Source organism: Melospiza georgiana, chromosome 5 (assembly GCF_028018845.1).
Source record: "Melospiza georgiana isolate bMelGeo1 chromosome 5, bMelGeo1.pri, whole genome shotgun sequence".
Taxonomy (NCBI): Eukaryota; Metazoa; Chordata; class Aves; order Passeriformes; family Passerellidae; genus Melospiza; species Melospiza georgiana.
In genome coordinates, this window is record NC_080434.1 from 55747632 (window position 1) to 55772393 (window position 24762).

A 24762-nucleotide genomic window follows, 5' to 3' on the forward strand; every position below is an offset into this window, starting at 1 on the left:
TGGTTAATCAACTTTAACCCTTTCCTACAGGTTTGGTTAAAAAAAATAAAAATTGACATTTAGAATTAAAACCTTACTTTTGCCAGGAGCAGATGAACCTGGAGATGCCTCCAGTTCATAGACGATGAGTGGTGTTCATCAGGTGAACATGAGAGGTGCTTTATACTGATTTAACTTGTGAAAACTTGGAGCAGTTGCCATGAGTATCAGCCCCCATGTTTAGAGACAGCACTAGTTAACCCTTTTGCATCAAGGAGAAAATATCAAACACCTGTAATCTGCCAGAGATGTTTCTTTGCGACACTGGTGCTTTAGATTTTAAAGATTTGTACCCTTTATGCATTTCTTTTAACCTGTTACATGTGTTAGATGTTGTATATGGTAACCCTGAACTCAACTCCTACAGACTTTAACTTTGTACTCACAGCTGCTCACTGAGGTTTTTACATTAAGTCCAGGCTATTAGTGTCTGAAATACATGACAGATGTAATTTACTGTAAGAGTAGTGTCTTTCAGATGCACATCTGCTCTGTGATCATAAGCCTATACACTGCAGTGCCTAAGTACTCCACTATGAACCATTCAGATCACAGGTAAAAAGTCAGCCTAATTTTAGAACATTTGTTTCTTGCCTTCTGAGTCTGCCTTTTCTCTTTCTGCAGCTTGTGGATGTGACCTGGCTCAAGGAGGATTTTTTGTGAGACAGGGAGACTACATCTGTACTTTGGACTACCAGAGACTCTATGGCACACGCTGCTTCAGTTGTGATGAATTCATTGAGGGAGAAGTGGTCTCAGCACTGGGCAAAACCTATCACCCAGACTGCTTTGTGTGTGCTGTCTGCAGGTAGGTTTTCTACATGAAGTTGTGTTTCTGATGCCAGAATGCCCTGAATGCCAGGCATTCAAACCTATAGCCTAGAGACAAGGTTTCCTTTCACTCACACCTTAAAAAATTGCAGAATTAAAAAGAAAAAAAAATCTGTAATTTTGAGTGCCTCCCTTTTTTCCAAATGTGTTTTTCTTTTTTATGTTATCATATGTGTGATGTTTTCAAAGTGCTTTAGAAACTTCCACTGTCTTTGTTGTATGACGTTTTGCACCAAGTCTTGCCTAATTTCTCTGGCGTCTGCTGCTTTGTCATTTGTTGGCCTGAAGGTACAAAGAATTTCAGTGCCAGTGGCTGAATCCTCAGCAGGCTACTACTAAAGCCCAGTGTAGATTAGTGGGATCATTTCCCACATGGGTCACAAACTCAGCAATACGAGGGACTGATGTCATTTTGACCTGCATCTTAATCCCCTAGTGTAGAAATTGCACAAACACATCTATTGAGGACTTCATGAAGAAGCTCAAAGTGCACTAAACCTTCAGAAAACACACTGTTTTTGCAGTTTGGAGTAAATGAAAGTGCTGCCACAGTTTCTCTGGCTAAACCTGAGCTTTGAGGAGTACAAGAAAAGCAGCCCCACTCTGGCAGGGTTTCAGGGCAGGGTTTCAGGGCCCAGCAAGGCGCTGGTGCAGCACAGCTCAGGTGCTCTGTGTGCTGGTGACTGTGCAGTCCCAAACCAGCATGGCCATGCCACTGTGGCTGTCTGCCAGCCCAGCCTGCCCTGCCCATGGGGCTCAGAAATCCTCCTGTGCTGATGCAGGAGCAGGACTCCAAACCCCAGAGCAGCTGTGGCTCCTGACAGAATCTCAATTAAATAAAGCAATTGCACAAATAATAATAATAGCTGAGGGGAGACTCTGAGTTGGACAAGCCTTTATTAGATTAAATTCTGTCTAAGTTCTGATCTGTTTAATAGGCAATTTTTCCTTTTGGATACTTAAAACAAATGTGGAGAGTAAAGATAACAAAAATCCTAAAATTATTTTCATATTTTATTTTTTCTTTTAATAGTAAAGGAAAAGGACTTCAAGTATATCTCATTAATTAACTGCTGGCTGCACATGCTATTGGCCTGCAGCCTGGCAGTATTACATCTCTTCTAGAGATGAGCAGAACTAATTTTTGGTACCTTTATTCTCAGCACTTGTACCTTCTGTAAAGTGAGGTATTCCTTCAGTTAAGAGAAACAAAAAAAAATGGTTGATTTCATTTTTCTGGCTACACATGCTTGTATCCTCAATCACACCACTAGAGCTTAGCAGAAATGTATTTAACAATGTATTACTGTACTTAGAAGCTACCCAACTTGGGTTTCAGGCCATTAGAAATACCAACTCCTGCTTTATTTAGTAAATCATAGTTTAGAGCTTGATGATGCAGTTTATTTTGTCTCCCTGGAAATTTGGAATAATTTTCCTTGTGACTAAAATATTTATTTTTAAGTACCTAACAATTCAGATGAGTTAAATTGCAGCACTGTGAAATTATTTATGCTGCAAATACAATGTGTGATGAAGATGTCGTAAAGCTTTTAAAAATGAAGTTCCTGATACAATAATACATCATGCAAAAAATAAAATCAGAGATGTTCCCTAACCTTCTGTATAACTAGATAGTTGTATGTAATGCTATTTTTGCTGTTTCTAGTCGTTCAGTTGAGACCCAGATCTGCTTCTGTTGCTTTTCTTGGAAGAACACACAAATTCATATTGTCTTCATCAGAGCCAGCAAATGCCCTGCTGACTAGCAGGATTCAATTAGTGTCTCCCAGGGGGGTTGTAACACTGATTTGTGGTGCAGAGCAGCAGAAGAATCCTGTCATGTGTTTGTATGCTTTAAATCAGCTTCAATTATCCCTGTCATTGCAAGCCAGACATAACCTGTGTTTTTTATGGGAAAGGGTGTCCTATCTAAACATCATCAGCATTTATTTTGAGTCATGTTCTCAGTAAAAATAAGGTTGGTAGGCTGTAAAGACATGTTGTTTAAGCCAAAAGAAAGAACTTGTTTTTTTTTTAAGAAACAGTAATGATAAAAGAGGTGGGGGGGATGGTGTAATGGTGTAAAGCTCTCTACCTTAGTATTTTCCTTGGTGGGGAGAGTCAGGAGAGCCATTTGTACCCTCATTTTTTACAGATGAGTGAAAACCTGAGATACTGCACCAAGGCACACTGTCAGTAGTAGTTGCTGGATGATGCCAACTGCATTTGGCATTACCTTTTACAGCCAGACTTCAGTGTGGGTGCTGTGTTAGAAATCTAACCTCCAGAATGGTGTGAATTTGAGAAGTGGTGACGGCCTGCCAGTGGGGCTGTTCCCACTCTCATGGAAACCAAGCCAGGCTCTTACCATCCTCAGCATGAAAACACTGGCAGCAGAAGGCATTTTGCACTCATGACACACTTCTCCAGAATGCTGCAGGATCATTAAAATTCTTTTAAATGAACACTTCTGCAGCCCCTATTTCTGTAGCTGCTGAAGTAACACTTCTGAACTGATTCTACATTGCATAGTAAACCAGTGCCAGTAGCAAGTCCTTTTTCCCCCTTATTTTCAGAGAAGATAAGGTTTGAATAGAAACATGTGGGAAGTGTATGGTAGCAGCAGTGGGAAAACGTAGCCAGCGGGAGCAGTGTGGAAAAGTCAGCAATCCAAGCTCAGTTGTCTCCTGTTTTACTACTGTTGGATGCCACATGGCTCAGTGTCACAGGGAGCTGTGTTCCTTGTACCCTCTGCACTGCATTTATAACCTGCTGCCCTGCTCTGTGAAAAAGCTGGAGTGTCAGGAATCCAGCTCATCCCTGGGCATCTCTTGAGAGTCAGATGCTACTGCCCAGGGCTGCCACAAGCTAAAGTAAAAAAAAAAATAATTAATTAGTACTCAGAGAAAAACTGGTAGAAGTACAATATGTTGTGCCATCCTATTTGTTTCTCTCTATCTTGTGTTAACCAAGTGGCTCTTAAAAAAAATCAAGTTTCAATGCATGTTTGCTCTGCTGGAATAAAGGTTAAAACCTTAATCCTTTCTTCTTCCAGTGCTGTTCATAGTCTAGTGAAATCTTTTTTCTGCTGTGGTGTTTTGTGATGATAATGCCTAAAACTAGGAATGAGTGGAAGAATAACAACATAAATTGAAAACTTGCAGATTAAATGCTTACTCTATATTCCCAGGAAGTGGCTGAGCAATCTTCTTATAGCTTCATTAACATGTCCAGGCTTATGCCATCCTTCCCAACTCCAGCCTGGCTCCTCTCTTCCTCCTCAGCCTGGTGAGTTCAGACTGTGGTGCTGGGGCAGAAGGGATTTTGAGCTGTGCCCTGTCCTGTTGCCCAGATCCTGCCAGGGGAGCTGCCAGGTGCTGTCCAGGCACAGTGAGTGTGTCCCCAGGTGAACAATTCCTGAGCTGACAAATGCCAGGTGTAATGAAGGAGCTGTGTCCTCCAGAGGGCTGCCAAAGACATTTCCTTCAAAAGCTTCATGTGTTTGTAAAAGTGAAATAGAAAGAGGAGAAAATTGAGGCTGGCTGTAGCAATAGAAGCTTAATTTTATTAAAATTGTGTACATACTTCTTGCATGGCTGTTGTAGTCAGGACAGTTTGGCTCTTATGTAGGATGGGAAAGGGCAGGACATTGAGTATTTCAGAAATAAATGGGTTATCATACCTGTGATAATGCTTTAAAAATGGAATTTTCAGAAGATGTCTTAGTGTGTTAACAATTCCTATAGATTTAGTAAGAATATGTTAAGATATATGGTCTGTCTAATGTGGCACCTAGAGTACGATTTCTGTTACTTGTGTGCTGCGTGTTCACTGAATACAAAAAAACAGAGATTTGATTTTTATGGGTATTATTGTAATTAGCCAGGTTGGGGGGTTGGTGTTTATCCACCCAGTTGGAGGAGTGTATGTAATAGTTACCATTTTAGTTTCAGTACTCATGTACTTAAAAGTTGGAAAAAAATTGTGGCATGTAAATGATAAAGAGAGGACAACTTGACCCCTAGGCGGGGGATATAGCACATACATTCTGTGTTAATAAGGAAACAGGTTTGTGTTTGCTTTACAGAATTTTTATATTTAAGTCTTTCTGAGATCAGGAAGTTTCTTTTAAAACAGCATCTTGACAGAAGCTGAATGTGTGCCATGTAGAGGTGAATAGTATGTGAAGGGGCAAGAGGCAGAAGGGGTTGCCTGCCAAATCCAGCTATAAAACCTCTTCCAACCCATTTGTATTTTTACTGTCTTCAAGAAGGTAATTCACTTTGGCCAGGCAGTTGAATATAAAAAATCAGAAAGCTTAAATTCTTTTCTTTTTTTCAGAAGAAGATCCTACATAAATAGCACTGCTACTTCTAGAAAGAACATATATGTAATCCTACGTATATAGCACTGCTACTTCTAGAAAGAACTGACATCTTTTGTTTATGTATGTCTTAAGAAGTTAGGATAATACTGAAAATTTAAAGTTCAAATTCAGTTTCTTCTTAAACATAACAGTCATTACAGACTTTTTGAATGTGCTAAACCGGTTTATTTGTTCAAATTTAATGCTGCTGAATTTGGAAAGGGTTTGGTTTCCACCTAAGCAGTATCTGATGCTTCTTAAGGCATCTCATGAAGTGGTCTTCATCTCACCACCAGTCACCCACTGAACACTTCCAGGTATTGTAGAAACCTACAAGGTGTTGAGCCCACGATTTTGAAATCAGCCTGAGTGTTCTTGGCATTTTGATTCTAAACCAAATGTATTTATCAATAAGTGATTCTTCCTGAACAAAGGGATGGTGGTGTGCTGCTCTTCAGGTTTAGGTCTCCTGCTCTTTGGAGGAAGGGTCTGGAGTGCAAGTCCTGTGAGGAGCAGCTGAGGGTACTGGAGTTGTTTATCTGGAGAAAAGGAGGCTCCAAGAAGGCTCTCTACAGCTGCCTGAAAGGAGGTTGTAGTGAGCTGAGGGTGGGTTACTTCTCCCAGGAAACCAGAAATAGGACAAAGGGAGATGTCTTTATATGGTGCCAGAGGAGGTTCACATAGAATATCAGGACAAGGTTCTTCTTTGAAAAGGGGGTTAAGCATTGGAACAGGGTGCCCAGGGAAGTGATGGGATCACCATCTTTGGCAGTCTTCATGAAATCAGTAGACATGTGATGACATGAGCATGGTGGAGTTTGGTCACAAGGATTGGACTTGATGATCTTGAAGGTCTGTTGCAACCTTAGTTATTCTGGGATTCTTTGGCTCTATATGGAACATCCCTATAGCCCTAGAATAATGTAGGATGGAAGGGATTTTTGGTGGTCCAGCCCCTGGCTCAAAGCAAGTCCAGTTTGAGTAGACAGCTGATGGCATTTCTTTAAAAAATTTCCAACAGACTCTCTGAACAGTGTGTTCCAGCATTCAACAAGCTCATGGTAAATTCTTTTCCTTATATTGAGTTGGCATTTCCCATGTTCCAGCTTATTTCTGCTCCCTCTTGTCCTTTCACTCTTTACCTCTGAGAAGAGCATGGTTGCAATTTTGTGTGCATGCCATCAGGTAGTTTTAGACAGTAACACAATCTCCCCTGAGCAGGTACATCTGCTGCAGCCCCTGCCTGCCCATGTGTCCTGTGCTGCACTCTGGATCTGACCACCTTCCCTCATGTCCCTCCAGTAAATCTTGTCCTGAGAAGCCCAAAATGGTGCCTGCTGCAGTCTCTTAAACGATGAACAGAGGGAAGATCACATCCTGTATCACTGCCCAGTGTCCTAAATGATGAACAGAGGGAGGGTCACATCCCTGTACCTGCTGGCTGCACTAATGCCTCCCATGCTGTGGCTGTTCAGTTGCTGTGGGGACACACTGGTGACTCACTGGGACCCCACATCATCTTATGCTTTCCAGCTGATTAACCCCTTGTTGCACTGGTGCATGGGGTTGTTCCTCACTGCTTGCCGGATTTAGCATTTTCCCTCACTAAAATTTATGTAGGTGGTAGATAGCACTCAATGTCTGCTTTGTATCATCATTTTAATCCACAAGGATTCATCCCTATGGAGCACCTTGAGGGATGTGATCATACCAGGTACAAGTTAGAGCAGAATTTGATCCTGCTGGTCCTTAGGATGCTGTCTGACATTACACCTGACCTGGTGAAACTGCAGCCACCTACTGACATGAATAGCTTTGCTCTCTCAACAGCCTGACCGCAGGCTTGTCTTAATTTTCATATATCAAATTTAGTTGACTGTTCAGCCACAGAGTCAGATCAGCAATTTAAAGAATAGATGGGCATCCATCTGCTCTGAAAAAAAAAAAAAAACCAAACATTTTCTTTTGTCCCTCTCAGAAAGCTTGAATGACTTGCCCACAGCTGCATAGATTGAGGTGTGGTGCAGAGAAGGACCAGACCTTTGATATCAGCACAAGATCTTTTGGTATCAGCACACAGCCTGGATTAGGCTGATGGTAATTTGATGTTTTACAATACAGTTTTGTTGGTCACCTCCAGATTTTATTCTGGGTTTGCAAATATTGTAGGCAGGTGGTAAAACAAAATTTGTTGGGAAATTAATCATAGATGTGTTAAAATTCTGCAAGTCATTTGAGAGAGCTGCTTTTAAAATGCTCTTAATTCTCATTTTAAAAATAGATAATCCAACTGTGAAAATCTCACTGAATATTTATTATAGGATAAGTAGCTAATTAAAACCCTGTCCTGGTTTTTGCAATACCTCGCAGTGTTCAGTGGGTGACTGGTGGTAAGATATCATTGTATTTGAAGGCAGATATGCTGCTCTTAGCCTAAAATTCTATATATAGTCCTGCTCACAACTTAGAGAGCTCAGAAACTGAAACCTTGTTAATTGGCTGTTACCACCTTCTGTTGTGCCTTCACTCATACTGGCACTGAAATGCTTGAGCAGGGCTGCTTGTGAAAGGGAGAGGTCAGCTGGGACAGGAAAACTGACAAATGTGTGGGGAATGAATTCCCAGTGAACAAGACAGTGAAACAAACTTTGGGACTTACAGGTTTAGAAGAGCTGTGAGGGGAGGAAATGTTTGTCTATACCTTGGAGTGGACAGCTCCAAGGAATATTTCCCTGCAGTTTTTTTAGAACAAGGTGTCTTGCATATTTGGAGAACAATAAAGAATCAAAATTGTTGCTCTTTCCCATTGGAATGGAAAGGCACGGTGATTAGCTACTGAGTCATTAGAAAACAGACCAAGTTCAGTATTTTTATTGGCTAGGAAACCCCTAAGTGCTCTCCCATCTAAGGAGGCTCTGTGACTTGCTGAGGTGCTTATGAGCTTTGGCATGTTTGGAGGTGTCAGCTGCCTGCTTCTGTCTTTGTGCCATAGGAAGTGAATATTCCTCTTCTCCTCCTCTACTTTTAACTTACTTCCTTTTAAATTGTCTGATTGCTCAGACAATGATGAGATGAGCCAATTCAAAGTGGGCACTCCCTGCTTCTACATTAGCTGCTACTTGGTGCATCTGTTTGAGGGGAGCTTCTGTGCTCAGTTGGAAGTTCAGCTGGATCTTTATTAGGTATATCCCTAAGTCAGGAAGATGTATTTATAAGATGCACCTCACCTCTCCCTACTGCTCCTTATGTACTGCATACAAGATTGTTCAGTAGTCACAGTCATTCTTCAGAGCAGTGAATTGCTCACAGCTCCAGCACATGACCATCCCTGGGATTATTGATGGTGCAAACCCTGCTGTTCAACTGAGACATGTCAGGAGAGCCCAGCTGGGTCATGGGCTGAGCCCAGCCTTGGTTCCCATGGCAAAGCACAGTTGAAGATCTGTCCTGCCCAGGGCATGCAGCTGTGCATTGGAGTGAGAGGTGCTTCTGTGCTGGTGTCAGTGGAGCAGGGTGCTGCTTTTGTGGGGGGTGAATTTGGGGCAGATTACCAGTGGTTATAATAAGTCTGTGTGTATCTGTAAGTCAAGATGAGATCTCTTCCTGAAAACATGCAGGAGATTGGATGCAAGTTCCTGTCTCAGTTCTGGAATGGTTGAAATCCCTTGGCTTGTGTCTTTCCAGGTCAATTAGTAGTGTTAAGTTCTAGGCTTGATTTTTAATATTGTTTTAAAATGAAAACGTGATTAAATGGTTTCATTCATATTTGCAGTAGAAAACTAGGACAGCATTTGGATTGTATGACTTCATTTTAGAGAGAGGTTTTGGTAATTAGTTATGAATTTTTATTATCTATATAGAAGTGTATCACATTTACTAATTTTTATTCAAATGTATGTATGCTCATTTAAATAAGCTTTGGGTTGGTCCACATGACCTTCAGAGCTCCTTTCCAGCCTCAGCTCCTCTATGAGTTCATAAAGCTCTTTTATCATTCTGTGTATTAGAAGTATCTCTGACTTTAAAAAGTACCAAAATCTGTTGCAGACAACAATTGTGACCCAAAAAGATAGCATTGGGAGGTTTTTTGAATGTATAACACAGAAGCTTGCTACTGCTGCAAGACAGGACAGGTTTGCTCATTGCAGTGCCGCTCCACCATATCCTGCCTGTCTCAATAGAAACAGTGTTGTCTTCCGGCTAGGTTATTGAGTAAAACTAATGGTACAAAATCCTCTTTGGAACAGATGGAAATTTAGACCTCCTGAATTTATAACATGGTATTGGGCCTTGTTGTACCAGAGTCCTACACGGATCATTTAGCTGGGTCAGAGAGTAAGGCACTATAAGAAGGCTGTTTCCATAAAGTATTTTTCCTTACCACAACTTTAGGTAAGTGATAAGGTAGGAAGTTTTTTGACTATAAAAACTTGAGAAAGAGGAAAAAAAAAGGTGAAGTGCAGAATTCATTATCAGATATCAAAAAAGATAATAATACTTACACTCTGTCTCCTCATGATTTTTTAAATTATCACCAGTGGTCCAAAATGGATGGTTGGATGGAAACCAGCACTTAGCTGGTTTCAAATATATTTTAGTAACATTGTATAGGAACAAACGACAGCATTGCTTTTTTTCTTTTTCTAAGTAATAAAAAAAGTACTTTAAGCGTAATTCAAGTGTAGACTAAACATCTCTTAGGCAGTTTAAGGAGCAAAATAATGTTTAAGTTTAGCACAAAGTTATCTGTGTAGCTTCTGTAGCGGAGACAACCTCACAATTGGTATGAATTTGATAGCATGTGTGGGAGAATGCCATGAGTTTTAATGAAATGCTAATGAAATAGTCTGGTCAGATGGACTTCACCATGGAGCAGAAGGTGTATGTTATATTTATGCCCCATTAAGCCATATTTTGATAGCTTGGGTAGGGATTTAGTTGGACATGAGCTTTGGGTGGAGTGAAATGTGTTTCTAAATCCTCACCATCCTTTCCTGCATATGAAGTGATTTGTCCATCTGGTTCTCCTAGAGGAAAAGCCTCAGTGGTTTCTGTGCCCAGACAAGGAAGTGCACAGCAGAGAGCTTTTGTTTTAAGAACATTGATTAAAAGGAATGGTTTAATTAAGTGTAAGGAGAGATGGTTTTGGGTAGGGAAAACAAATAATGTAGACGCTGTGGGGTTCATAACTGGGATAGGTTTTTTCCCTTTGAGAGTTCAATAACATTTGCTTTCTGAGCACATAGATTAAGAGGAAGACTTTGATGTGATAAACGTTGTGGGGACAAGTGCTGGTTTTTAATGTATAAGAGTCATCACTCTTATGCAGCTATTTAACAACATAAAAGCAGCTGCATTTGCCTCTACTTAACTCCCTGTAATGCCAATTTTATTTTCATTCTGTAACTGATCCTGTTAGTGATGAACTTTGGCTGATACTACATTTCTTAGATACACAACAATTTGGACTTGAGTGCTCACTGTGTTTTTGTAGCTTTAGATATTATTATTTTTCCTAAGAAGCTGTAACCATCTGCATTTGAAGTTGTCTGTTTGATTTGCCCCTTTGATACTTAAGCCTCTAAGTGGCTGGAAAACTGAATGAGAACTGTGCAAGCAGAGACAAAGAAGCCAGAGTATAATCAGTTCCTTTGTGGGAAGATATTTAATTTTGATAAAGGCATGAGACTGTAACCAGTTTGCTTTTGTTTCTGCTGTTGCAGGTTGCCTTTCCCTGCGGGTGACCGGGTAACTTTCAATGGGAAGGAATGCATCTGCCAGAAATGCTCCCTGCCCCCTTCCAGCAGCACTGGCTCCTTCCCTGTACAGAACCTGAGAAGTAAGTATGGATTTCTGCGCTTTTCAGTCAGTGCTTCTTAGTCTGCACAGGTTTAAATAACATAATTTTACACCAGTGTGTACTATTGGAACTTATACTACTCTGCTGCATAAGAGGTGTCATGAAATACAAAGTAGCCACATGAAAAAGTATAGAGTGATTTTTCAATAAAGTCTGATGTTAAAAAGAAGCACAGATGGTGCTATTATAGGATTAACAATACATAGAACCTCTCAAAGATTTTATTAAAATAAACTAAATCAAATTATTTGGAGAAAAACATAATGTAGATGCTGATATTTTTGAGGATTTAGTCCAAGTCCATCTGAAATAAAAGCCAGGGTGAGATTTAATGATTTAGGTGTTCCAGTTCCAGCTTCAGAAAATATCAGTGTCAGGATTGCATGGCCGAATACCACACAGCAAGGAGTTTAATGTGTGAAGTGTGGGGCATTCACCTTGACCTCAGACTGTTGTGCACTATCAGAAAATACAAACAGTAGGGGAAAGAAATGTGATATTTTCACACCAACTTCTTTGCAGTAAACCATAGAGGGGTGGTGTAGCTCTGAACTCCATTCCTCTGCTCTTTTGCTTATAAAGTGCTGCCATGCTTTAAGAGTCCACTGCTAACTTCATGTAATTAAACAGCAGCAGCAATGCAATTAAACAGCCAAGACAGAAAAAATTTTAATGACTGTTACATCAAGCTGGATTCAGCATGGCTGAGGAAGGGCGCTGTGGATTGCTCATCTTCCTGTGTAAGAAATCTAGCCCACTTCTGGGAGAAATTTCTCCTTTTTTTTCTGTTTTCTTTTTCCCCCAACATTTCTTCACAGAAGTTTTCACCATCTCATTTCTACAGTTCATCAGTCAAACCTGCTGTGTGAATGCCCTGTGAGATACTCTATGGATCCCTCTTGCTAATGCCACTCTCTTTTGGGGATAGGTTGGCCCTCTCTGTTAGGTGCTTTCTCTTGTCACTTATTCCTGAGATGGATCCTCCTTGGCCATCTTTGCTGTCTCCTTGTTATATGTGAAAAGTGCCTTTGACTACAATGGACATTATTAGCCTGGTTGAGTACTGACAGGACAAGTTAATTTGATTATCTGTGGCACAGAATCCTTTAATGTATTTACATTCCCTTTCTCTGTGCACACACACACTGGAGAGTTTTTCTTGTCATTTGTATTTCCTCAGCTCTCTTGGGTCTGCACTGAGCCTTCCCAGAGCCCAGATACCTGCAAACCTCAGCAAACCCCTTGCCTCAGAGGGAGACAGCACTGGGAGCAAGCACATCTCTGTGGCAAAGCCTGACCCTGGAAAATAGAAGTTTACCTTTTCCCCACATTGCATAGACCAGTGAATGGTGTATCTCCTGGCAAGAGCTTTCTTGGAAAAAATCTTAAAGAGTTGCTTTAAATGAGCAACTCTTGTTAGTAGTGCACAAAAACATGACCTCAGGCAAACTTTTTCAAGGAAAGAGTAGTACACTGACCCTCTGTTACACTGGGTTTGTTCCTGTCTCAGAAGTGTCTGATGTGTACCATGTGTGCTCCTCCCCAGCCTGTTTATCTCAGCAGTGCTTTCAGAACATCTCCTGGGGACTCACTGAGCTCCCAGCATCACTGCGCCCTCTGACAAGTCCTTCTATTTTCATCCTCCCCTTTTGCTTCTAACCTCCTTCACGCATTCCATTTGGAAGAAATGAAGAATGTAAAATACTTGCTTTCTGCCTGAGTCCTTGAATTTTTTTATTATATAAGTACCTACCTCTCTGTTTTGTTTTGTTTTATAAAACAATAGCTCTGAAAACCTCTTGTGACAGTGTTGATTTTGAGAGAGTACTCAAGGAAGAATATTAACATGGAGCAGCAAATTGATGTGTTCTGCTGAGTTATTGCTTGAAATTAGTTGAGTCACCAAAGGATGCTGCATCCAAGATGGGAAGACAAGGACGTGCATCAGTAGGCACTGTTGGCATAGCAACCACAATATTTGTTTGTAATTATCTGGCACTTTACAGAGAAAGCAGCAGTAGGGAAAAAAAAAGTAACTCACAAACTGCTGCATTTCTGCCCACCCAAGCTTAAACCGAATGAAAGGTGAATGACATTTGAGCACATGATGTTGTGTTCAATTTGTGAAATAAACCCTCAAGCAGTCGGATTAAATTAGATTTCCAGATGAATCCCCAGTACAGGGGAGATCACAAACAAATTTCTGATTGCAGTTGAACAACAAATACTGTAGAATACTGCAGGGACTAAAGCCGGGCGCACACCCAAATGTTCTTTATTATTAGCAAAACTGAAATGTTCTGATCTGTAGTGCACATGCTTTTGTGCTAGGCTTGTTTCCAGGTATTGGTGCTCTGGAGGGTAACATTAAAGAGCCACGTTATTGCTCCCTCAATGCATTCCAAATCCACTAAAGGAAAATACAAACTGTGCCTTATCATTGTGTGCTCAGAAGTGAAACATTTACAATTTCACTTACACTGTCTCATTAGGGTCATGTAACCAATAAAAATACTGTCTTAAGTCAGAAAGTTTTTAAGAAGACTGTTTAAATGCTTTAATAAGATCCTAGGTTGAGAGTTCTTTCTTAATAACTTGATAAATCTTTCTAATGCTTTTCATAGCTTTTTCTTCCATCTAAGACATTGTTATGGGTTTATTTTCTCTCCTGGCATTTCTGAATGCTTAAGTGTCTTTCAGGTTTTATCTTTTCTCTAGAAAATTATTGGTATACCTGAAGAATGCCTAAAAATACTATGTATTTTTCCACTTGAGATGGAAGATATTTTATGGAGCATTAGAAGATTACTGAGATATTGCTACTAGAATCAATTTATCACTGGCATTTATCCCTTTTTTCCACATATTCTACTATTTTAACATTTAGTAAGAAAATCATCCATAGACAGGAAATCTGTAGAGTGAAGACTGAATGAGAGATGGACCTTGTAGGGTATTAGAGGGTTCATTTGACAGCCACATCCAAATCCCATGTGTACATAACATCTCTGAAGAGGGCAGAAACTGATTGTAGGTTTGGCTTTTGTTAGCTTAGTCAAAAACTTCCATTGTTAAAAAGAAAGGCAACCAAATCCCCAGACAGTCTTGTTCTCAGTTACTCTTGTTACTCTTTCTGGGGAGTAGAACAAGCTTACCTACAACCTGTTGAACCAACACAGACTAACCTCTGTTACCAGTTATTGCATGTTTTGCATGTATTTTTTGTTAGCACCTCTTGAAACTTAATAGAAGTGAATTTTTATAGGGAATAAATACATAGACGGCCATCACTTTCACATATTGAAATGTCACTAATGCCTTTTAAGTATTGGTGTGTTTTACTGGGTACGGAAAATTTCATACCAGATTTTCAGCTTGGATTTTTTTCATGGTTGCAAAACAATTTTGAAATAAGTGGAGCTTGCAGATCCCAAGGCAAAGGCTAATATGAAGAATTAGTTTTTTACTATTTGTCTTTTTTATTTCTTTTATCAGGCAGATTCGTGACGCTTGAAAAATTAATCGGCAAAACATTTTTTAAAACACAGTATAAATGAATTAAAATAAAGCCTAAGTCACTAGGAAATGGAAGTCATCAGCTTTTTTCTTTGAATGATGCATGTGTTGTAGCAATTTCAGGTCTTTCCAAGGGCAGCAACACTTGCCATCCATCAGTGAGCAGTGGAGCCCTTGTGAGCTGTTACTGGGGCACTGATGGATCCTTGTGCTGCTGTAACCTACTGCTGCATGACCTAAAGAATATGATTCACTCATTGGGGTTTTTCTCTTGCAGATTGTGGCGGCTGTGGTTCAGAAATTAAAAATGGTCAGTCCTTGGTCGCCTTGGACAAACACTGGCATTTGGGCTGCTTTAAGTGCAGTACATGTGGCAAGCTACTGAATGCAGAGTATATCAGCAAGTAAGTAGAGGAGTATTTTCACCTCTTTTAGTCATTCTTTTAATGCCAAATAATATCATTGCATTTATTTGCATTGTTAAGATTTAAAGGTAATGCATAATATAGAAATATAATGTATATATTATAATAATATAATTAATATAATATATTAATGCATATTGCATTACCTTATATATATATATATATATATATATATATATATATTCAGAAGTATATAAGATATTAGAGATTATTGTCTAAATTATTACCTAAGTTGTATTTAGAAAAATAAAATGGAAAAAAGTAGAAGTAACATTTTTCCATTTACCTGGAATGGGACTTGACAAAACAGAGAGGCAGCAGGTGGAATATGTTTCGAGGACCCAAATGTGTGCCCTTAGTTACCTATGGTTTTGCTCTCTGTGATGCTGTAATGTAAACAGGCAGGTACTGTTCTTTCTGTATGCATTACATATTAGTCAGAAGTTCGTTAAGGATGTACATGCCATGATTTTGTGCAGCTCCAGACCCTCATGCTGTCAGATTTGACTGAATGTGATGGCAGCACTGAGAAACAGCACAAAGCACACACGCAGACCATGTCCCGTGTCAACACTTTGATCAGGCCAGTGACATACAGGCACCTGGGATTAATTTCTGCTTCAGAGAAGTGTGTTATGTTGGAATTTTCTTAAGCAGCAAAATAACTCAGTCACCAGTGCCCGGAGATGATGGGGTTTCAGAGCCTATGTCCCCCTGACGTTCAAAAATTCTTTAGATTTCAATTAATTCAAATACAATATTTAATTTCACAGCTTGCACTGGAGAACAATATTTATTAAAAGGGTGTTCTTAAATAAGGTTTTTCATTGTCTCAGTGTTGGGCTAATCTGCTGTATTTTAGTACAGTGCTTTTTTTGCTTGTTATTGAATATACCTCCCCCCATAAATTGTAAAGATATAATTACTGCAAAATTGTCTTTTTAAAAAGGCTAAATGCCAAACAAAATAACTCAAGAGAGGAAATATCCTGTCTTTAAATAATTCAATTAATTATTGTGATAACTTCTAGGTTAGTCTCTAAGAAATCCAACTTCCAGGCTATAACATTAATTTCTATGTTTCTCCAGGGAAATGTCTGATAAAATTATGCCTCTGCTGATAAATCTGTCTAATCATGGGCTGTTTTAGTATAACAAACAAAACATATTTAACTATGTTTAACTTGAACTTTGAAGCATGAGAACAGTCTCCAGTTTCTCCTTAGAGCAATTTATTTTCATTCATCAGTTTAATGGTCTACATGTACAATTTAGTAAAATTATAAAACGCAAAATTAAGAGGTTCTTGTCAGGGCAATAGTCCAAAAGTTCTGGTCTTGTCACTTTGAAATAAAAGCTAAGACTCCAGTTTTTTTCTTCATATCTCTAAATTGTATCTTAACTCACTGGTGGTGGTGAAATAGCTGCTTACATCATGCATGAACACACTGCTGCTCAGGCTGAATTCCTGTAGTCATTGCTGGCTTCTGTGGAGCAATTCCCAAGCCATTTGATCCATGACTGCCTTTAAGCAAGTCCAGTCAAGTGTGCCAGTAGATTTAAATGTTTATCAAAACTTGGTTTACAGACAAGATGTTTGAGAAATTGCTCTCTGCAGCCTCAGCTAAAGGATTAGGTAATACATATATCAGATAGTACATCAGTTGGATGAATTAGATGATAAGAGGGGAAGAGTAATATGGTGAAATAACTTTCCAGAGAGGGGGAAACACGTGAAAGAAGCTAATGGGTAACATGATTAAACAGGTGGTGTGAGGGTCTCAGAGGCTGAGTGTTACTACAAGGCTGAGTTTAGCAACAAAGGAGAGAAGTGGTCCAAAATATTTGTTCATTACTGTTCAGCTTTTTACAACATTAATGACTGTGAGAGAGGCAGGAAAGCCCATAAATGGCCTGTGAAGTTGGGTACTTGAAACATTGACACATTTTAGATGCATAATCTCCCAGTGAACTGTAAGCTTACATAAAGCAGCATCTGTACAGCCTGTTGTTCTTCCCTAGGGATGGGGTTCCATATTGTGAAACAGACTACCACGCCAAGTTTGGGATCAGGTGTGACAACTGTGAAAAGTACATCACAGGAAGAGTGCTCGAGGTAAGGAGAACTGTCATTCAAGCACATATCAAAGTGTACAAAAAACCCAAAGCTCTTTTGGGTTTGGTCCTGTGCTCACAAATGAGTGTTAATGCCACAGCTTAATGTTACTTTTATTGAATACTAGGAACTCTGTCTGTAATCGGGATTTTTGTTTCTTCTATTAATGATTTGGTAATACACAAACTCTATAAATGGATATTTATGGTACTGGAGAATGTTCAGGGAGCAGAAGTAATAAATGAATGTGTTATCAGGCACATTTTAAAACTTGCATTAAATTCATTTGCAATGTCTGCTTTTTAATCTCTTTTATGTTCCCCAAAGATAGGATGAAGCTGTTGAAAAGTAAAATGAATTATTTGAACTGTGTTTTTGCAACCAGAAATGAGCTGTGTGGCAGAGATTTTTTTGCACTTGTTGTTCTAAGAAGCAGGAAGTTGTTTAGTGTAGGGTTATGTTTATGCATTATGCAAAAATTTCCATATAGCTGACCAAATGTCACAAAATGAATACATTCCTTTGATCAGAATAAAATTTATCCTTGGATTTAAGTGTATTGTTACCCTGTCAGTCATCGATCATCTGCTTTTTCTTTCTGCTTTTTCCTGTGAAGTCCAAGCAGTACTTGGAGTTAGGAAGAGTTGCTCAGATCACTCTTTTCTCTTCATCAGCTAAGAAAGCCTGGAGAAATCCCAAAGGGCTTCCACCAGAGAAAGATCTGCTTGGAGTCACACAAAGACTTAACTGTCCAAGTGGTGGACAATGATAACTTGTTAGGAGCTGATGAGCAAGTATCCATACTAGATGGGAATCTGTCTTGGATGGGATGATAGGGTGTTAACATAGGCATGAGAGATTTTTCCAGTAACAAATGTTAGACCTTTCTGAAAGGAGCTTTCTAAAAGGGAATTTGAAAGAGTATAAAGACGGTTTTCTCTTTTTTTTTTTTTTTTTTTTTTTTTTTTTTGTTCGCACAGTTGTCTCAACTGGAAGAGGCAAAACAAAAGAAAACGTCTTAAAACCTTCAAAAATGTAAAAGGTGACCATGGAAGCTGTTTATATGTTTTCAGAGGTGTCAAGCATTGACACTGAATGAAAGGGAGTAAAAGGGTGAGATTTGAAAGTGAAGGTAAATAAGAGAGGTGAATGCAGAGAGAAGAGTTAAAGCTGTGGCAAATTTGGAGTGCACTTACTCAGAGCAGTTTACAAGGAGTGATTAATGCTGAGACAAGAGAAGGACAGAAGCTCCAGTTTCTGTACTGACTCTTGGCTTCACAATATTTTGTTTTTCTTGCCTTGAAATATGTGGAAGAATGCCCTTTTTATGTGGTAATATTTTACCTGCAGTATGGTTAAACAATAGCATGTGGTGTGGTATGATTAAGAATTGGGTCCTAACTGTCTCTATGGGTAATAAAAAGAAAAAATAAAAGCTGTAAAGCTCTGCAAAGTAACACCAACTGTGATTTGTGGGACCTGGAAGCACGTGTGACTATGGTTGGTTCTTCTGACTGCTTGGGAAGAGTGTACTGAATAGGAGGACAGTTCCTTGTTTTTATTGTAGATGGGCCAGTAACAAACTTGGGAAAAGCTAATTTTTGAAAGCTATTGTAGGAATTCTACCATGACAGATTACATATGATGGTTTTGGTCAGTGTGTGTGTGTGTGTGTGTGTGTCCCTCTCCTCTCCATTCCCCAGTGCTGCTCTAAGGACAGCTCTGTACCACTGATCCTCATCTTGCTTTGGGACTGGTTCAGGCTTAGAGCTACTTTCATTGGTCTGTGGCATTTAACTGTGGAAAAAAATACTGATGCAAGATTGCAAAACCTTTTTAAAAAAATAGGTGAGGAGAAAGGACTTTCATCATCTGTAAAAGCACAGATAGTATAATTGTGAAACAGGAAGCATAGATTGAGGTTAGAATGGAGCAGGAAATGGATGTGAACAGTTACAAGGACATTTAATGTCTGGACACTTGTTGGAACAACCTGGAAATGTTATGATCTGATTTTTTTTTTCTGTAGAACTGTACAAAACAATTTGTTGGTTTATGTGCAACAAAGCTAATCAAGCTTAAGCATGAGTGCATGTCACATATCACAGAATCACAGAATCACAGAAGTTCAAGGCTGGAAGAGACCTATAAGATCATCAAGTCCAGCCCATGTTCTAACTATTCAACTAGATCATGGCAGCAAGTGCCACATCCAGTCTTTTTTTGAACTCTTCAAGGGATGATGACTCCACCACCTCGCTGGGTAAATGATTCCAGTATCTGACTACTCTTTCTGTGAAATATTTCCTTCTTAATTCTAACTTACATCTCGCTTGACACAGCTTGAGACTGTGTCCTCTTGTTCTATCTGTTGTCGCCCGGAGAAAGAGGCCTAGCAGACTGTCACAGTAGGTCCTGTTCCTCATGACATCTCCCAAGATATCTGCTCCCATCCCCTCAGTTTTTCCATGACACATCTCAAGAGCTTTCTGTGCATTCCTGCTGCCTGTTCACAAGGAGTGACTCACACTGTGAGCCTTCTCCCATGGTGATCAGCCTGGGTTTCCACGACTCTTTGGAGCTCTGTAAGGGATCACTGAAACAGCCATTGAGTTTCAGTATGGACCATGGAAGGCAGCTGGGTGAGGAGGCAATGCACGCACCTTGTTTGAGAAGGAAAACAGACAAAAAGTCACAGTCTGAGCAGACAGATTTAAAAGGATGCAGAGGGTGTGTCTATAGCTAACATGGTTATTTGTTGTTTGAGTGCAGCAGATTGGCTTGTTCTAAAGGCTTGGAACTGGGCTGATCTTCTCTCTCTCTCTCTGGTCTTGGTATCAAACTCCATGTCTGTTTGTCCCTAGCGGGCTAATTGATATGTTTGTGTATCTCCTGGTCAGGAGGACAGAGAAAATACAGGGTAGCAATGCCTGTTCTTTGTTGTAGGATGTATTATTAGTGGAGTTGTCTGGAATATTAACGCATTTTTCAAAACATCAGTATTTCTTTTTACCATTTTGAATATTATCTGGGAAAACACAGAAATAATAGGGCAAATTGCTCTTAAATTGGGGGGAAATCTTGACAGCAGTAATTATTAGGCAGGAGGATGCTCTCCCAAGGGAGCTGCTGGAAACTATCACTTTGAGAGTCTTGTAACAAGACTGGACAAGGCCCTGGAAAATCTGTGTTAGGGAACAGTCCTGCAATGACAAAGGCAGGGACTATATGACCTAATAGGATTTTTTCCATCTCTGATTTCTGTGATAATGTCAGGAGGACAGCTGCTTCCAATGTTATTCTGTGACTAGATTTTATAATTTTGTCTCCCTTTCCAACACTTGTTCATTTTAAGTGTTTATTCAGCAGAAAGGAAGGGAGTGTCAACTAGTGTGAGTTACTGATAAGTTATAAAATATGGCTGTTTTTGTAGGTCCTCAGCCAAATACAATGATGATTTAGTTACCTAAATTCTTCTCTCATCCCATTTTCTGAGGACCAGATTCATTCAATGTAGTAAATGGGCTTAGACACAGGATAGCTTTGTTTATAATTCCTTTCTAGTTTCTTTCTTCCCCTCCAGTCCACCTTGGCTTGCACCCACTCTCCCAGGGAACTTGCACTGGAGAAGCTATGAAAGGGGCTGAGAAGTTCATTTATGGAGATGATAAATTTTATTACTTTTAAAAGCAATGATTTTTCTGTTTTGAGTTTTGTTTTTGTTTTAAACCCTACTCACCAGTGCATTTATGGGCAAGATTTGCTTTGTTTGTGATGCATACAGAACACTCTTAAATGCAAATCAATCCTCTCCTAGAAGCTGTGTTATTTTATCCCTGACCATATATATTGATAAACCTGCCAACTTAAGTGAGGAGCAGGAAGTTGCTGGAGTTTGCTTTTGTAGTTTGACTTAAAATGCACTGTGACTGAAACCTCTAGGGAGAGAAGGGTTTACTTCATGCTCATGCTGTGTCTCTGCTGCCAATACTGCAATAGTTAGCATCATGCAATAGCACACATCTTAAAATAACAAGCCATTGATTTTTATGGCCAGCCATTTCCCTTTTGTCATGTTGCAATCCATTTCTCTGCACTTAGCACTAAAAATATTTTTCTCCTTTTTTCTATTACAAGCAGTAATTTATTAGTTAAATTTCAACTTGTGCTAATGAGCATATCCTAAAAATTTTTTTTAATTACTCTATATCTTATGATAATACAGAGCCTGCTTTAAACCCCTTTCATTCAAGAAAACACTTTCCATTTCTTTCCTTATTTTAATGAGTCTTTCAGCTGCATTTTGCTGGGGGAGGCAGAGATGTGTAGTCTGTCTCTCAGTCCTTCCCACATAGCAGGTTGTGTAAAAGGTTTGGAAAGCTGTTGAGGTTCATGACAAAGCTGTGTGACAGCCAATGACTCCTCCTTGTCCTCTCCTGGGAGGCATGTCTGGGTTTCCTTAACATCTGATACTTACAAACATACCTCTCAATTCCAGTATCTTTCTATTTTAAAGTGGCCCACATTAAAAGAGTTAAAAAATGCTTTGGATAAGAATGATTTTTAGGGTTTTTTTTGTTTTCCCCTCCAATTGATGAAATATAAGGAGAACTTATAGAGAGTAGTTTTAGTTCCTCTCAACTTTTATTTTACAAAACAGAGTGAACCCAGTTCTCCTCTGCTGGTAAAGTCAGCTCCAGGCTTTTCTGGTGATGCTGTGGGTTCCTGACTGGAGCCACCTTCTCCCAGCATGGATGGACACTGTACTCCAGACAATGCCTCAGCACTATCTTGTGCAGTGATAGTAACCTCTTCCACCATCTCTAAAGAAAGTGCTTTCCTGGTGTGTCCCACACTGGTGCAATTTTCTTCTGTGAGTTCTCTTAACATTGACAGCTCATGGCAAGATGTTGAGACATTACTTTGTGGGGAGAGGTTCTCTTCATCTGCTTTTTCAGCTGGTGGTTTCCTCCATTGTTAGAGGAAGCCTCCTTATCCAGAAATAACCCTCTGAGTATGTTTTAATGGCAAACACAATATAGGCTGTGAGGGGGTCACATTTGCTTAGATAGGCATCTGTGTCCCATCAGTGCCCAAAATGCCCCTCAGGGGTATTTTCAGCACTCAATTTTATCTACAACTGTCCTATGATTCACAGCTACATGACTGGTGTAAATGTGGCTGCTGAAAATCACAGCAGTTGGAGCCATCATCTTTATGTTTAGTATCTGACATCCTAACACGGCAGCATGGCACACTTCAGTTTATGTGGGCGATGAAAGAGTTAGCATTTTACTTGTTTACATGTATGTGTAAATGTCTAGAAAAACATAATCAATGTATGTTCTTAAAATCTATTAATCACAGCCTTATTTTATTTTGAAATAAGGGAACAAATGCAGTGGGCAATAGGCAGGAATGAGACTAGAAATGTCAATAATTTATATGTCAATTAAATGTCACTTATGACAAAGTCACAGTGACTTACTAATTAAAACATGAATCTTATTTTTCATAGTTTGTGTTTTGCCTTGCCCTAGGGTTGAGCTGATTTTGTTTGCAGCCATATCTACTTTGTAAATCGATTGCCTTTCCCTTTGCAGGAGTCTCAGTATATCAGAGAGACGATACTAATTCTTTAGAGCAGGGAGTACAAATTTCTGCCCGCAGTGTGGAAGAATGGTTCATTCTGCAATGTCTGTTGCCCTGCTGTTTCATTAACAACAGGACCTACTGATGTGTGAAAGGTGCTTGAGCAGCTTATTACATAGGCATTAATAGTGAAACATGCAATAAAGGCAGCTCTGTGTGCGGGCGTGAAGGGTTCCCTGTGCATGGGCAGCCTGGGGAGGGCTGTCAGAGCAGCAGAAGGATCCAAGTGTCAGTGCTGCCTTCGTTAGAAACTGCTCTCTGCGCTTCTCTCCCTTCTACAGAGAAGAAAGAAAACTGTGGGAAAGACAAATCTAAATAAATCAGCATTAGCTTTTGCAAAAGGAGACCATCCAAGGTAGGAAACGTTAACTAGCCCTTTCAGTGCATTATGTTTGCTGAGATGCAAGGCATTCTGCAGCTTGGGAATGGTCTCTGGTTTGGTGCCACTTGCATTTATCTGGGGCTGCTGGCTTGCAAAAGCAGGTTAATCATCAGTGCATTTATCTGAATTTGGCTGGGTAAGTGTTGACAGTTGACCTAGACTTTCTGCTTTAAAACAGGCATAATTAAAAATACTATCCAAAAGCAGATAAATAGCTATGCAAATGCTTTTTTTCCTTATCTTTTAGCTTTTTCTGTAGCACAGTTATATTGGTCTAGATGAATTTACCTCATCTTTCTCCCACTTTCAGCCTTTCCCTTTTTAGCCACCTCTTCTCTCCAGAAATACAGGTCCATGCCTATCTGTCCTTATTGTCTGAACTGCTACAAACTCACAAATTGTTAATGTGTCAGGAGAAAACTATACATTAAACCAAACTCTTTGTATAGCTTTTACCCTGTAAATAATTTGTTAGGTTTATTGAAGAGCACTGAGTGCCATTTGATGATAGCTTAAGACTTATATTTTTACCAAAGGAAGGGTTTCTGCAAACTATTTCTGAATAACATAGAAAAGTTTAGGATTTGAGGGAAACCGATTGATAGAGAAGAAAGAATGACTGTTCCAGGTTTTGTGAGGGGTTTTTTATTTCTTTTCTCAGCTGCTTATTTGCTTTCATGTTGAGAGTTCCTCCCACATGTGTGGGGAAAGTCCTCAGCAGTGCTGCTGTGCGTTTGTGCTTGTGTGGGTTTGTGTTAGTTTTAGTGCACAGTGTGATTTTTGAGCCTGGCAGACTCATGGTGCCCATTGCCTTTCCTCACACAAACATGTAGTACCAGTTAACTGCCTCAGATTATCTGAATTGACTGACTGAAGGATCAAAGGGGTGATTCCAGCAGTCACCCTGGTCCTGCTGAGCCTCAGACCCCAGCAGCAGAGTGTGCAGCTACCCTTCCTCCCTAAGCCATGTGTTGCTGTGCTGCTGCATTAACATCCAGTGCCTTTTGCCGTTTGGGTGTTCTTACAGTGTGAAACGTTGCACCTCATGGATGTCTTCAGCCCCTCATCCAGTTATTTCATGTATTCCTTCATTCCTGGTGGTGCTCTGACCCACATCAGGGGAATGCTGCTGTTGCACAGCTCTGCAAAGCCCCAGAGCTCCCTTGCCCTGTCAGCAGCACAAGCCCTGCCTCCAGCTCTGTCCTGTAACCATGGCAGTGCTGCAGCAGTGGCTGCACTCAGTGACAATTGCTTTTGTTGATAAAGTGTCTCCAGGATGCTCTGGCCCATGTGAAAACAGTTCAGCATGTCAGCTAATAGCAGGGAGAGCAGCCTGTGACTCATTTCTTCTAGCTTTAAGATTTTTTCATCCTATTAACCTTCAGCATTTTTTGTGCTTTTACAAATTTCTTTTTCCTCCCCCAAAGTGAGAACTTCTGAATGGTACATTGAACTGGAAATATGTCTGAAAGTAGAAACTTCCTACTTTCAGGAAGGATTATTAATGTCAGTTCTGCATGTGACAGCAGCATTTCCACTCCCGGGTAAATCTAGTGATCCAGAACACAGAATG

At 39.9% G+C, this 24762-nt stretch overlaps 1 protein-coding gene across 7 annotated transcripts in view; it reads left to right on the forward strand.

The window, feature by feature from the left end:
- Nucleotides 1–24762, forward strand: part of ABLIM2 (actin binding LIM protein family member 2) — a 130846-nt gene that overhangs the window by 47618 nt on the left and 58466 nt on the right. For all 7 annotated transcript variants that reach the window (XM_058023895.1, XM_058023896.1, XM_058023898.1 and 4 more), the window contains exons 3-6: nucleotides 664–847; nucleotides 10963–11078; nucleotides 14893–15019; nucleotides 17062–17155. In XM_058023895.1, coding sequence (XP_057879878.1) covers nucleotides 664–847; nucleotides 10963–11078; nucleotides 14893–15019; nucleotides 17062–17155 — 521 coding nt within the window. The remainder of the gene's footprint in view (nucleotides 1–663; nucleotides 848–10962; nucleotides 11079–14892; nucleotides 15020–17061; nucleotides 17156–24762) is intronic.